At 38.8% G+C, this 15,926-nt stretch overlaps 1 protein-coding gene across 1 annotated transcript in view; it reads right to left on the reverse strand.

Moving 5' to 3' along the window:
* Window positions 1-1,231: 1,231 nt before the first annotated feature.
* The window catches only part of LOC136750318 (fatty acyl-CoA reductase 1), a 68,441-nt gene continuing 53,746 nt past the window's right edge, over window positions 1,232-15,926 (reverse strand). Inside the window, exons 9-12 of the mRNA XM_066705296.1 lie at window positions 6,826-6,997; window positions 6,588-6,717; window positions 5,853-5,980; window positions 1,232-5,391 (exon numbers count right to left, since the gene is read on the reverse strand). Of these exons, the coding sequence (XP_066561393.1) occupies window positions 5,229-5,391; window positions 5,853-5,980; window positions 6,588-6,717; window positions 6,826-6,997 (593 nt within the window). The 3' untranslated portion in view covers window positions 1,232-5,228. The remainder of the gene's footprint in view (window positions 5,392-5,852; window positions 5,981-6,587; window positions 6,718-6,825; window positions 6,998-15,926) is intronic.

The raw sequence follows: 15,926 nt of genomic DNA on the forward strand, positions 1-15,926 counted from the left end.
TAATGAAAACCCAGTTTAATCCACTTTTAACTTATTATATTTTAATTGGCTTTTCCACTCCCCTGGTTTCCACTCTTTCATGGTGTTCTATTGATTTAAGAAATGGAAGTAGATCACTGTTCTTTTATACTTTGTAACCTCCACTTAAACATGATTGAATATACACTAGCAAACTTGTTAATTTAATTTTCCTTTTTAAAATGACAGGTTAATATTAGGCCTACAGCTTCTTATCCAAACCTAAAGTCTTCCAGATTAAGATTTCTTTAAAGGGTTGCTAATATGATTTATTCTGTATGATCATTTGCATTTCATTGTAGCAAAATTCTGAAATGTCTCCTGACTTAATTAAATTAATACTAATTATTAGGTCACACTTTTAAGTGTTTCTTTTCTTTCCCAGTTCATTAATGAGCAATGATTTTAAAAATGCATTCCTCTGATGGCCTAGTTAATTTGATGTCTAGGAATTAAAACTGATTCCCATACTAACACATGATTGTTGGCAACCTTGCCCCATAGGTTAGTGAACATCGCTTCTGACTTCCTGGGCATGTAAATGAGATTACTGCAAGTGATGCTGAAGACCAGAGGCACTGAAATGTCAAGGGATGTCCTCAAGAATGGTGGAAAACTATAATGAAAAGGTATTACTCCATTTCATTGTCAGCCTCCATAAGACTCTGCTAACAAATGTGACAGCCTGGTCTTTTTTCATACAAGCAAAATTAGTACTCCTCTACAAAGATGTGTGGCTTTGTGAAACTTTTTGTGATAGACAGTGGGTATTATAGAGGCAAATATATTTAAGCTTTGGGTATCTGTAGTAAAGTTAAGACAGAAGCCGTTAAATACAGTACACAATCTAATGGAGGTATTTGGTATATCCAGCTCCTTAATTATATAATTGAATTATGCCATAATCTATCCATTAATTAAATCCTTCACCGATATAGAACGCTTAAGGGATAGTATTTGACTGCCTGTTTTGAGACATAAAAGTCCCTGCAGGCATTGTAAGGTATAATATGTTATGTTAATAAGTAATTCAGGGGGAACTGCAATATTTAATAAAAAAAAAAAAAAAAGGCAAAATTCATAACTAAAATCTCCTTTGTAATGAGAATGCTTGTCTACACTGGTTTAAATTAAATCTATTCAAATGATGTGACATGATTCCTTTGATGATTTTTTCTTTTCTTTTCTGGAATAGCATGAATCCAAGACAAAGTGTTTTTATTGAGTTTTTATTTCTTCAGAGACATCTCCTCTAGAGATGAGACACTGTTCTGTAATCAGACAACTTTTATCAATGAAAGATTCAATGTGAAATCCCCCCGTGAAAATAGAATAAAAAAGAATATCCCACATACAAAAAAAAGAAAGGGTTTCGTTAGTTTGGATGAAGATAAAATAAGCCCTGATGGAATTGTTTCCATGAACACTTTCTTCATTAATACTGGAGGATTGTGCATTCAGATAAGGTAGATTAAGTATAAATTCATGCAATCAATAGACTGAATATGGAGTAATTTTTATTTGTAATAAGAGTCCACTTCATCTGTTTAGTGCATGCATTTACATAGTCTAAGAGGTTGCCTTTTGAAGCAAACTTAAATCGAAGCCCAATCATGTTAAAACACACGTCTCTAATGTGATCAGCATGCATGCCACAGCTGAGCACGCTCAATTCCACTTTGCTGGAAATAAAAAAAATAGTTTGCTGTAAAATCTGCAAGGCAAATCTACTGGAGGGTGTGCATTTTAAATTGGATACCAGTAATTGGCTAACCATGGCAGTATTAATCTGGACGGTTCAGAACACTGGCAGAAACGGTTGTTTTTAAATGCTTTCTGAATTTCATTTTGCTCCAGTTTGATGGATCTTAAGACAGTCGGTGCTTCTCTAACACGTCATAGAAAACGGATATGTCTGGAATGCTGTTTGTCGTAGTTCTCATCTCAGCAGATGCTTACATGACGGACATGTGCTTTACTGGACTCTCCAGGCATGTCGAGCTGTGTGTATAACATTGACCTCTTGTTTTTAACTGTCCATTCAAAATGCATTCATCCTAAGTATATAAAAACAAAGCAACAACGAAAAAAGAAACTCAAAAAAACAGTCGGTTGTCTGCAGACTGGAAGGCTGTGGATCTGGGTGATCTCACCTGAGCAGTGGTCTGAATTCGTTACGAAAGGGTGAACAGGAAGAGTAGACAGTTAACTTATTATTACAAAGGAGCCCATTCTAACATTCGATATAAAAACACAGCATTATAGCACTGCGATAAGTTTACACTGCACCCTGCCTTACATGGTTGTAGCTTTTGGGAGTGTGTGTCCTGTATTTTGTTGCTCTTGGTGTTTGTTGTACCAAAATACAAGAATGCAGGAGTAACGTTCCTCTAATCTTCAACTGTTTCCTGATTTTAGTTAAGTTTTTCTACCTTTCCATTATTGTTTTTATGTTCTTATTCTTTGTTTTGCTGTCGTGCAGTCAAAGATATTCACCTCGTGAGCTACAATCACAGTCGCCCATGTCATTGGTTTATCTCCATTCATCACACCTGGCTGGTTACTTTCCTGTTAAAATGGCTCTTGTTACAATATATTATATATAGGATTATAACTCTTCCAACATAAATGGGTAGTATTGGACAATTTGGGCTTTTTGGTGGTAATAGGAAGTCTGGTCATTAGTACAGAGGGGAGAACATGTACAAAAGGGCAGTGATAGGTCCTTGTAGAATCACAAGGAACTTGAAGCTTGAAAATCTAGGGCACAGATACCCTGGTATTCACATGCTTCCTGTAGTGGGTTTGGCACTTTTAGTTTTGTTCTGTAGAAACTGATCATGTCATGTATTATTGTCTAAAATCACAAGATCAATTTCAAAGCATGGGGATAAATCCACTCTTTCAAACCCATCCTAGGCAGACAGTAATCTCTCAGATCACAAACATGCTGTAAAAAATGGTACGGTAGGTTTAGGATGCTGTAAGACGCCCAACAAAGTGCTGAACCTATTCTAACAGCAAAGACTAGGCTCACTAATCTAGTCTGAACATTTGGAATAATACAAATATTTACAGTTCCAGGAAAATAAATCATTTTGGTATTTTTTTATGCATAGAAAACCTGTGCACAGGGGGAAAGCAAAAGTATGAACACAAAGGAAGAAGAAGAAGAAGAAAACGAAGCCAACCATGACTTCTCATTTAAATGTGAATTGGCCATTTGTGTTCAAAATTCCTACTTCTACTACATTGTCATACTTAATGAAGGGCATAGATTGCACTTTTGTTTTATGGCAGGGTTTCACAAAGCATTTGGATAGTATTTATTAGAATCGCTTTCAATCTGGTTTTGCTTAGTATTTCATTAATTCAATTACAAACAGAATGACTAATACATGGTATCATTCCAGTGCAAAGAACTTTTTTTTTTTAACCCCGGATCTAATACTAGTACAGCATCAATGTAGCCCTGGGAAATACTTCAAGTAGGAATTTCTGAGGTGAAAACACTGCTGCTGCAATGTGTTCAGTCTTCATGTTAGGATAAAGACTACACGTGCTCAGGTCTCATCACTGACAGTATATGGGGTTGATGAAGCATGATGGCTGGCACACTAACACGATTTCTCTTCAGTTTATTGACATTGCCAAGCAGGGGGAAATGGAAGGGTTTTCAGAGGAGCAACAGTGAAGGACACAGCTGTTAAAACGTGGAACAAATGGCAATAACATACATATAGATTTGACTTTTTTCAAACACATTGGTGACCAATCTGAGTTCATAGTGCACTGGTCTGATTGTGAATCATACAGCAAGGAACAACTGGTTATTCCATAACAAAATTAAACCGAACACTGAAGAGGATGTGTTTTGTCGTACAGGCCCTGTTTTGTGTACAAATAACACTTGCATTATCTCATCAGATTCTTTGGAGCAGCGAGAAAACTGGGCGGCCTTGGTAAGTGTAAGAAGATCTAAAGCATTGTACTGACCAGTCTCAGTGTGGATATGTAAGCAGCAGTAGTCCAAAGTATTCTTGAGCTATAAATCCAATACACCGGGAATGTGTAATTGTATTATGTTCTCTCTGCATTGAGCCTCTGTATTGGTGAAGTATTAAACTGCTCCTTCACCCCCAAATACCTGAACTAAAACATCTGCTTTCACAGACCCCGAACAGTGCTAATTTTAGACCTCCTTCCTTTAAATATCATTGGTGGTCTACAATTCCCACCAATCATGGTCTCTGCAGTTGTGCTGCAAACTGGACTAGTGTTACGCTAACCGCTTTCTGAATTCGGATTCGGATTCAGTTCGTTTTCTCCATAAAGAAAATAAGAGGTAAATATGAGGTGACCATAAAAAGCTTTTAAGCTGTTCTCCCACTCACTGAAGAATCCATCAACAGAAAAGAAAAAAAAACATCTTTCCATGTTGTTTGGTTCTCTATATAAGAATAATATAAGATAGCTTTTAAATATTTACAGATAGTCTAATTCAGATTTATACATAACACTGCCCCCCTCCATAGCAAACACCAACAGGAAAATTGTGTTTGCAGATACAATATTAGAATGATTAAATTAAAAGGTTAGTAGCTTGTTTTCAGTACAAACTGGAGGAGATGATCATGTAATACATAGAAATCAAACCAAAAAAGAAAAATAATAAATTCAAGCATGAAACGTCATGTACAATTAATGAGGAAAACATCATTATTTAAGTATCCCACACATTGTGACCAAATTTCTAGGCATTGTAACTGTATTTAGACGAAAGACATCGCTACAGATGCACAAAACTATCCACCATACAATGGGATTTGTTGCATATTTGTTTTGTTGTTTTAACCCCCCACCACCTGTTTATCAGGAAAGCCTTCATTAGAAAAAGAATGGGTATCAAAAATGAAGTGGAGGTGTTTTTGCTGTATGACGTAGAAGACCAAGAATTCGAGTACTGAACCAACTTTTTAAGGAACATTTTGACTTCAAATTTAGTCATTTAATGGCTGACCATCCTTCCGTTTTTATATATATTTTTTTCTTTTTCTAGAGCTCACTTGGCTGTTTAGACTAGAAGGCTGACAGGAACACACAGCTTCTGAAGTGAGATGGGGTGCTGGTAACCCAGAGGAGTGGGCTGGCTGTGTCGGGACGAGCTTTGTCCTGGATGTAGAGAGGTGGGTGTGGCTCGGGAGGAGGTTTCAGTGCCGTAAGGTGCTGGATGCCCTGAAATAGGACAGGAACTTAAAGCAGAGGTTGACCACGAAGTACCAGATGTTACGGGCCATCTGCGACCTGGCGATGAAGATGCGCCATATAAATACCAGCAGGACCGTGTTGAAGGCATAGCGAATGTTCCTCAGCCTGCAAGACAAAAAAAGAAAATTAAATTAAATATCAATTAATTTAAGGAAGTGAAAGAAGCATATTTTAGACAGAGGGATGATTGGATTATTTGAGATCCATATGATGAGGGTCAAATGTATCTCCAAAATGTAGGACAATGTGGAATACACAGAATAATGTTTAAATTCCATCCAGCAAATGTTGCGTCATGTTTTGGGGATAATTTTGTACTTTTCTGGCAACGCCTTGTCCCCATCAAAGCACAAGCCGTTCACACATTCGATCCAATGTGCAGAAATCTGAGAGGAACATGAGACTGGTCTGACGGTCGGTGAGAAAAAAAGTCTCTCAGTGCATTAAGTGTGATCCCAGAATGTGAAAATGTATTATGAGGTTAAACATATTAACCGGTGTTCTGTGTTGCATACATTGAAAGTGGTTATATGACAACAATTTTGAACAGTGTGGATGAAACTTACTTCTTCAGATGCTGTCTAGCTGCTGGAAGCTCAGACATGTCCTCATTAAGAACATATTTTTTGGTGCCTATACAGTAGTTTTCAATGTATTCAGGCCAGTTCAGCTGACGAACATCAAAATTGAAGATCTGTGTGGGGGGAAAAAAAACAACAATGCATGCAAAAATCAATGCTAGAGGCAGACAATATTTGAGATTTTTCACAAACAGAAAAGAGTAGCACAGTGAGTAAATGCCCAAGGCCACTGCAATTTTTCACTTGCGACGAGAACTGACAGTCAAATATGAACGTGTACTGATTACAATCTGGTGCATGCAATGCGGTTGCAGTGTCTTTCTGTTACTGAGCTGTGTGTACCTGCCATCTGTGAGCTGTTTAGGCTCAGGTTCTCTTAGTGAGAATTTCCCCACTGATAAATAAAGGAAAATACGGATTTTTTTCCCCCCCCTCTTATATTGAGGTTGCTTTTAACCATCTGTATTACTCTTTGTGCAACAGAGGCAATAAAGGGAAACGTATAGTTAAATGACTACTAAAGAAAATAAGGGATATTAACTTTCATTTTTCTTAGGCAGTTTTGTTTTATTATTGAGTTCTTTGATTCATATTGAACTGGTTAGACGGTCTCCAAAAGCTTGTGCTCCCCATGACTGGCCTGCCCAGATTTGCTACCAGTTTGTTGGACCAGAACCCGTGACGCGATGCTAACGAAGATGCAGAGTTTGAATAAGGTACCTTTTTGTCTTCTGGGCTGAGCTGGCCCAACAGCATGCTCATGTTGTCTGAGTTCCAGTCCCACGACTGATTGCTAAAGTACTCCAGAAGCATCAAGGCTTTGTGGAGTCGGTTGAAGATGCGCATCATCCTAAATGGACAAAAAGATGGAAGGGACTTTGAAGGTCTGAATATGACATTAAAAAAAGAGACACAGTGCTAGTTTGGAGACGGGTGACCAGGGTGTGCTTTTCCTTACCTTGGCTTCTGACCGGACAGTCTCAGGTAGAGGTCGTAGAGCAAGGCTGGGGCTTTGTGACTCACAGTCATCCAGTACTGGTTGATCAGGTAGTTGGATGTGATGTTGGCATTGGGTCTTCGGAAGGCCTGGTCCAGTGGGTTCCTCTTGAAGGTAGACATGACATGATATTCTGCAGAGAAAAATCAGGACAGAGGGCTTAGTGCTGTAGCTACATTTGTATTTGGAGTTGCTTTCTCAGTAGCCTAGTGGCTGCCTTTAAGTGGTATTAACTCCCAAATAAAAAGCTTTGACCAGCAACCAGCAGCTTTGAAAGTAAGACCAGGAAGGTGACGATCTTGAAGTGACAACCATACAGATTACAGGGGGACAAAAGGACAACACACACTTTTCCACACAAAGATATACACACCAGGTGTTTCAAGTCAAACAAGACCAATTTTCATGTTTTAAGAAGCAATCAAATTAAACCTTTCCTTAGGGTGATTCCTAAACAATTTATCATCATGAGGCCAGACCAACACAGCAGAATCAATATTCCGATATATATTTTTTTAATGCTGAAGCTGTGGCATGTTGCAGGACCTTTAGCTTGGTAATATTTTTAGAACATCATTATTTTTCAAAGGGGCTTCAGCTCTTGACAGGATCACTAGTATACATTTTCTCTACCCTTTTTCATTAGCCAGTGAGTCGCATGCAGCTCTCCTTGCTTATATGTTTGTAATCGAGGTTCAATCAAAATTGCAGAGTAAGTAAAGTGGAAAATATTATTTCAATTTACTTGGCAAGGAAAATTGTACCCTATTACTATAGACTAGTGTAGTATCAGACTCGGGAATGTGTGTAAACCTTGTAACGTTCAAAAAAATATATAATAACCTCATTTATTCATACAAGTGAGCTGGATTGGATATCTTAATGGCAAAGGAAAATAATAAAGCCAGTTTTCATGTACAAAGTGCCGTCTTTTTAAAGGCTATATAAAGCAAGCAGTCAGGGTCATTAATCTTTATTTCACATCTGAATACACACAGGAAAGCTGTTTGTGCATACAAAAATGAATACATATATATAATTTTACATGTCGGTTTAGAATTATGACTGTGTCACCTAATATCAGATGTGTTTCTGATAGCAGTGAGTGGTAAGGTCATACAAGTTATAAAGGTATTGTAATATCAATTATTTTTCATTACCAATTGTATTTTCCTATGGTGAGTAAAGTAAAATGTAAACTTTTTTTTTTTTTTTTCCTCAAATACATACAATCACATTTATGGAACCTAAAATGTGATTCTTTTTGTCAGTATTTCAGAATTAAGTTGAAAATGATGGTAATACAAGAACCGAAACGCCACAATTTACTATGCCAGGGTTTCCAAATACACTGTTCGATGCATGTTTTTAAAAGAGCAAAACTCCTTAGATCAGTGGTTCTCAACCCTGGTCCTGGAGGACCCCCTACCCTGCTGACTTTTGTTCTAACCAAGCTCTCAGTTACTTAATTGAACCCTTAATTGAAGTGATATTTTGCTTACATTTAATTTTTTTAATTGTGTAACAGACAAAAAGTTGGTAATAAGATAATAATAAGATAATAAGTTCCTTATATAATACTTAACGTAAAATCCCTACTGTTTAACATAATTAAAAGGCTCTGATTTACAAAATTATTTGTTAAATGTAATGGTTCAATTAAGTAATTGAGTTGGAACAAAAAATAGCAGGGTAGGGGGTTCTCCAGGACCGGGTTGAGAACCTGTGCATTAGATGAAGACATAGTAGTGCTTACTTTGCAGAGCATCCCCCCACTGTACAGAATACCTGCTAGGTAAGCACTTTGTACCTTGTTGCAGCTGCTGTTACAGTTACAGCAACATATTTATATTGGCCCATAAAGACAGGTTTTGTTTACACTGGACTGCAACATGTAATGTGGATGCAGAGCAACATATATATATTTTTTGTTATTGAATAATGTCTTTTGGAGAGAAGGATCACAAAACTCATGTAATTGGATCTTGGTTGGGTCTGGGAATGGGCTCCAGTGGTGACATAAGATGTAATAATAATATTCCTTTAAGGGAAATGTGTACAGTGCTTCTAACACATCACAGACAAAATATAAGCCACAGAAAACAAGATGTTGCTAGCAGGTGATTGGGGGATTGGATTCCTCCCGTCACCCTTACTGAATCAAAGGGAAATACTGGACAATGTTAATTCTATGTTGAAGTCCAAGTTACAGGTTTCTACTTTTACCCAACTGTATTGATATAAAAGTAGAAAACTGACTGTACCTGAACTCATTTTGGACTTTTTAGATTGCTTTATTAGAGTTCAGTTTTCCTTGTGGTTGCTGGGTATCTGGTGCTATAACTGGAGGTTTGCACATTAGTGTGTAAAAGGAAAGTTCCTATTCCTGCTGTTCATAATAAAAGGCAGTTCTGGGCTGTGAAACGGAGAGCAGCACTCTTGTATAACAGAGCGTAATAAAACTTTATTATGTTATGAACGCATCGTGCAGTATTTCTCAAAGGAGAAACACAAACATAATAATAAAACTAGCTTTCTGTCACGATATTTTATTTATTTTGCCAACCTGGAGCTACGCCACTGATTTCGATTTTATTGGTTAAAAATCCAATGCATTGAAAGGCAATGGAACAGAAACATCAGAAGTAGGTTCAATACTGTACCTAGCTCTGTGGTACATGCACCACACTGAAGCAAACTGTGGGGGTTCATGGTCTATTTGCTACAGAAAAACGATGGATTTTCTAAACAGCATTATACACTCACCTAAAGGATTATTAGGAACACCTGTTCAATTTCTCATTAATGCAATTATCTAACCAACCAATCACATGGCAGTTGCTTCAATGCATTTAGGGGTGTGGTCCTGGTCAAGACAATCTCCTGAACTCCAAACTGAATGTCTGAATGGGAAAGGAAGGTGATTTAAGCAATTTTGAGCGTGGCATGGTTGTTGGTGCCAGACGGGCCGGTCTGAGTATTTCACAATCTGCTCAGTTACTGGGATTTTCACGCACAACCATTTCTAGGGTTTACAAAGAATGGTGTGAAAAGGGAAAAACATCCAGTATGCGGCAGTCCTGTGGGCGAAAATGCCTTGTTGATTCTAGAGGTCAGAGGAGAATGGGCCGACTGATTCAAGCTGATAGAAGAGCAACTTTGACTGAAATAACCACTCGTTACAACCGAGGTATGCAGCAAAGCATTTGTGAAGCCACAACACGTACAACCTTGAGGCGGATGGGCTACAACAGCAGAAGACCCCACCGGGTACCACTCGTCTCCACTACAAATAGGAAAAAGAGGCTACAATTTGCACAAGCTCCCCAAAATTGGACAGTTGAAGACTGGAAAAATGTTGCCTGGTCTGATGAGTCTCGATTTCTGTTGAGACATTCAGATGGTAGAGTCAGAATTTGGCGTAAACAGAATGAGAACATGGATCCATCATGCCTTGTTACCACTGTGCAGGCTGGTGGTGGTGGTGTAATGGTGTGGGGGATGTTTTCTTGGCACACTTTAGGCCCCTTAGTGCCAATTGGGCATCGTTTAAATGCCACGGCCTACCTGAGCATTGTTTCTGACCATGTCCATCCCTTTATAACCATCATGTACCCATCCTCTGATGGCTACTTCCAGCAGGATAATGCACCATGTCACAAAGGTCGAGTCATTTCAAATTGGTTTCTTGAACATGACAATGAGTTCACTGTACTAAACTGGCCCCCACAGTCACCAGATCTCAACCCAATAGAGCATATTTGGGATGTGGTGGAACGGGAGCTTCGTGCCCTGGATGTGCATCCCACAAATCTCCATCAACTGCAAGATGCTATCCTATCAATATGGGCCAACATTTCTAAAGAATGCTTTCAGCACCTTGTTGAATCAATGCCACGTAGAATTAAGGCAGTTCTGAAGGCGAAAGGGGGTCAAACACAGTATTAGTATGGTGTTCCTAATAATCCTTTAGGTGAGTGTAGATTTCATAGAAGCAGCAGACGGGTCCCTCAGAAACGCTTCACTTAGTCCTCATTTTTTGGATTACTAAATTGACCTTGCAGGATGCGAACTACACTTCTGCAGCTCCCTACCCCCCTCTTGTTTTTTCACAAAAAAAAAAAAAAAATACTGGCAAAACAGTACAAAATAACCACTATTCACAGGGGCTTTAATAGGCCGTGTTTCTCTTGGTGATAGTGCCCTGCAGTTACAGTCTCTGTGACACAGGGCCTGAACTTCACAGATCATTTTGGAAAGAATCCTGCAATTATATGGGCATCATAGCCCCCGAGTTGAGAAATTAAGGTAAATAGTTATTAAAGGGAACAGATTCTCCCTCGAGTCCCACCACGTACCTTAATGCAGTTTCAGACATAAAACACAATGAAGTAAAGCACTTTCAATAGACCGCTCTCATACCTTCCTCAAGTGAGACTGACGATTCTGTCCTCCTATCTCATATAAGACTATATTGTTTAAATCTGCTGCTTACTCTTTAAATAAATTAAGCCTGGAACAAAAATTGAAAAGTAATTCTGTAGAAACACCATGAAAATTATACAGCCGTATTTAAACTCTATTGCCACCGATGTGCTTTAAAAGCAGATACCTACCAGGGCCAGCAAAGTCTATGATTAAGACATTGCACAAGTTTATTAGCTTTATTTGCTTTTTATCATCTTAGGTTGTTGTCTCTCCCCACTTCTTCTTCCCCCCCCTTATTAAAGCTATCCATCACAGTCTGAGCACCTCAGCCCCCTTGACTGGCTCTGGAGATGGGAGAGGTTGGCAGGAACGGATGCAGTCTTTCTACTCTGATTCTTATTTTGCTATCACTCTGGGAACACTGACCCCAGATAGCAGGAGGCCAGAGGGACCTCGGGAAGCTGTCAAGTCTTTAAATACCAGACAGATTGCAGCGGTGCCCTGTGTCACTTTATCTTTGCCTTCCTTTGCGTACGTTTCCTCATTAAGGGACTGTCAACAGAAAAGAAGGCCTGTAGTCTACAGAGACACCTGGAGGGGAGGCACAGACCAAGCGACGAAAACAAGAAAAATACATGTATTTCTCAAAGCCAGTGGGGCGTCACGTCGAGGTAAAATAATCCATTCCCTTCCCTACTGCCCTTATTAAAATGTGTCCTTAGTTAATACAGAGCTAGAAACATGCACCTTAAATTCAAGGTCGAAATGATGAGTTAACGGCAGACAGTGGCGTTCTGTTCAATATGACAAATGGGCCACGTCTGCCATACGTTTCCAACAAGTGTTGTTTCTTAAATAACCATTAAGTGTCCTGATCAAGTTGAAAGGAAAGGAAGAAAAAACAACAGCGGGTACAAGAAGCTGAAATAAATAAACGAATTAAGAATAGACCACCAATATCCAGAAAAAAATAGTTCTAATTGAGTTTGTCTAAACCTAATCACCTGACTGGGGGGGTTACGTAATGAAATGTGTCCAGTCCACTCTTAGCATAGTTCGTCCCCCGACTAATGCAACTCAGAAATAACAATCGCAGCTCCTCCTCTCAGATCAATAGCTGTCGATCCGTGAAAGCATTTATCTAATTTTTCCGTTTCAAAGATGAATAGCTGCATGAAAGATTAATTCCTGTTGAGATCAATGCCAGAGCACATTAAAACTAAATAGTTTGTAAATCTTAAGCCTGTTTATGTGTCATTACCACAACATTCTCTGCCAGTATTTTTCCTTAAGGACTTGTTTGCTTGTGAAAACATGTGCACGCAATATAGATAATTTCATTGCTTTCAAAAGGAGACTATATAACAGCTGATCTAATATAAGGACAGAATAATACAAGAACATGAAGAGCTAGCTAGCCCTCAGGTTGCACGAATCTTCTGGGTAAAAAAACAAAAAAAAACTAAACTTAAGACAACAACCACAACCTCAAGATCCTCCATTGCGGTCATATGAAAAACCCACCTATCTTTCAACATAATGCATGCAACTCTCATTTACCTTAGCTTAGGTATTGCAGTCGAAAAGGGGCATAGGACACTACAACAGCAGACCTGGGCCCATCTGTATTATATACTGAATGACATTTACGGCTTCGCCATGCTCTTCCCATCTCCCATTGTTGGCTCAAGCCTCCAAGTTCTTGTAGAGTCTCCTTGCAAATCAGAATGAGCAGGATATCTGCTGTCATGTTGAAATAAGTAACGTCCTGTTATTGCACAGAAGGCATCAGCCAAAACACTTTGTTCTCATGAATATTTGAAGCAGAGACTCCAATCTGGAAAAGGCCAACTCTGGAGATACTGGCTGTACTTACTTTACTTTACTTCTCCACAACTGACGTGGGGTGTACACTGTCCCTGTATACATGACACATTCAAGGGGAAATGAACCATGAAAATCAGGATGGAAGGGGCTTGTGAGAAACTCAGTTTTCTACATGAAAGTGTGGTGCCAATCATGTGTGCAGCAAAGCAATAACCTTGTCCCTTTGCTATGGTTGACATACATGTCTGATTCTTTACACTTCTGGCAGAATGCGCTTTGGTACTGAACATAGGTGGAAAGACAAAAAAAGGCCAAAGCAACAACTGGGGGAAAAAAAATCCTCAGCTTGACTGGAATGAAAACATTGAAGGATTTACATAAATCTCCCATTACCAACAATTACAGTGTTTATCAATGGTGGTGAAATCTGTAAGCTGACTGACTAAAACAAAGTCTCTAATCCCCTGTAAATGAACCCCCTGGCGGGCACACCTCCAGTAATGCCATTACACACCACATTCAGAAGAATGGAAGAACCAAGCTGATGGTGTTTATACCTTTCATGTATCATTGCAGCAAAACAGATAACACAGGGAGACTTATCAAACAGGGCTAACGTCGTTAAAACTAATCGAAGCCCCACAATGCTCTGTAATGTTTGAAACCTTCTACCTGGTATTACTGTCTCTCAGAACAAGGCACTACCCCCTCATAAACTGAAGATTTATTCCTTAATCAGCTGTTAAGTAAAGGTCCAGTTTGTCCCCTCCAGCTTTTCTTACAAATGTCACTTGCTTGGGATACTGTGTAAAAATAAATTGTAGATTAACACTATAGTTTTGTAGCTGTTTTTTATACAAAGGTTGCGACTGAGATTTGTCACATATAGAGGCCTGGTAAACTGGGATTATATATTTTTGTTAAACCAATTAAATATTGGTGATATATATTGAATAAAAGGCCTAATATAATATTTAGATATGAGTGGATAGTAAATAATGATATAGCCATCAACACAACAGTTTATGAAAACAAGGGGTTAAATGAAGCTCTGAAGATATAAATATAGGCATTAGGCTCTACCCCCTGGAAGAAGAGATGGAAATCTATCGATGAAACCCAATGCTTTACCCTTCCTGTAAAGCCCAGATCTTTATTACAAACTCCACTTTTCATACATCACAGTACCATTCTTGATAAGCAGTACCTTTTTTTTTTTCTTTCAGATTGCATTAAGAGGGGGGGGGAAATGACCACTTGAAGAGAAATGGTGAGATTCTACACTCAAACTGTGGCCATTTGGATGAAGATCAAGTACATCTGAAATATGCAGAATCAGTCTTTTACTTTTAAAATGGCAATTTTGATACCTGGCAGTGATTGTATTGCCTTCTGGGAATTCTGTGGCTTTACTGAGAGATTATTGCACGTCAGAGGCTGGGAAAGGGCAGGAATGCAAGTGGACATCTATTCTTCTGTCTCATAACAGTAAAAAGGTACACCCCTACTGCACCACCCAAAAGAAGCTGATTATATCTTTACCTGTCAACACTGAAAAGTCCCAGATGAAGTTTCCGTTATGATACTTAAGGAAGAAAGTCAGCCCAAAGTATATGCCAGACATCTAGTGTCTGAATCTGCAGTATCTTCCATTTGTCTACAATATTTACACCTAGGCCTAGCGATTGCCCTTTTTAACAGATACATTTGAAGTGAGAATTTTAAAATAGTTACTCATACTAGGTGTCCGTGCTCAATACAACAGTCCTGTCAGATTCAAATCTTTTATAAACCTGCCGCCATGACAGTTCCACAGGAGTTAAAAAGCCGCTTGACACAACGAAACCTCATTACGACCTAATGGTCAAAGGCTATCTGCCTCAAAAGATAATGAGTCTGTGTCAGAGGAAATCAAGTCAAGTCACTCTTGCTAACACTCGTTAGTTAAAACGGGATGTCAAGCGGGGAGTGGCAGAGGAAGATAAAGAGTTTTGTGCAGCAGCCGACGGGAATTTAAGGAAGGGAGGAGGAGCTGTTGTGGAAACCGATGAAGCACCGAAACACTCAATACACCTCAGTATGAATCGATGCTAATGGCCAAAGCTGTGCACTTGTGCTAATGCTTACTTTGCGGCCTGTGGATTCGCTAAAAAAATAATATCTCAGCTCTCACTGAAACCTTAAGTGTCATATTAGGCTTGATTGCTCTTGTGATTTGCTGACTAGTTCTTAGTTCTGGCCTGCACAAATGCTGGGTGCCAAATCTTTAAGTGTTGCACACTAGGAGTTCTGTTCTTTGCTATTTTGTGAGTATTAAGATTACTGTCAAATATCCATATTTCATCAATGTAAGCCTAATTGACTCATGTTTAATTCCAGGTTGAAGCTGTCTGGATGATATTGGTGAAAGAGAAACATTGTGCAGAAGAAAATAATGTCTTTTCATCATCATAAGTACAGGTAGACCACTAAATAGGGTTGACAGGGATAGTACAGGTGACCTAGTTATGAATGATGAATTAATACATCAAACTGATGAGAATCAACTGCCATACTCTGTGCTACCAACAGGGGTCCCTGAGACTCTCACCTTGATATGATAATTCAAAAAATATATTCATATATTGTACTATTCTATAAACACCAATATCCCTCCCACTCTTCACACAGCAGTGAAGGTTGATAACAGGCTGATCTCACAGTGACCGTGACTGATGTGAATGTGACGATTTTACTCATCTTCAGTGGTACTTCATCTTTACAGGGTAATTATCAGTTTTGCTTTTGTGTCCTGGTATATTCTGAAA

The sequence above is a fragment of the Amia ocellicauda genome, chromosome 5 (assembly GCF_036373705.1).
Source record: "Amia ocellicauda isolate fAmiCal2 chromosome 5, fAmiCal2.hap1, whole genome shotgun sequence".
Classification (NCBI taxonomy): Eukaryota; Metazoa; Chordata; class Actinopteri; order Amiiformes; family Amiidae; genus Amia; species Amia ocellicauda.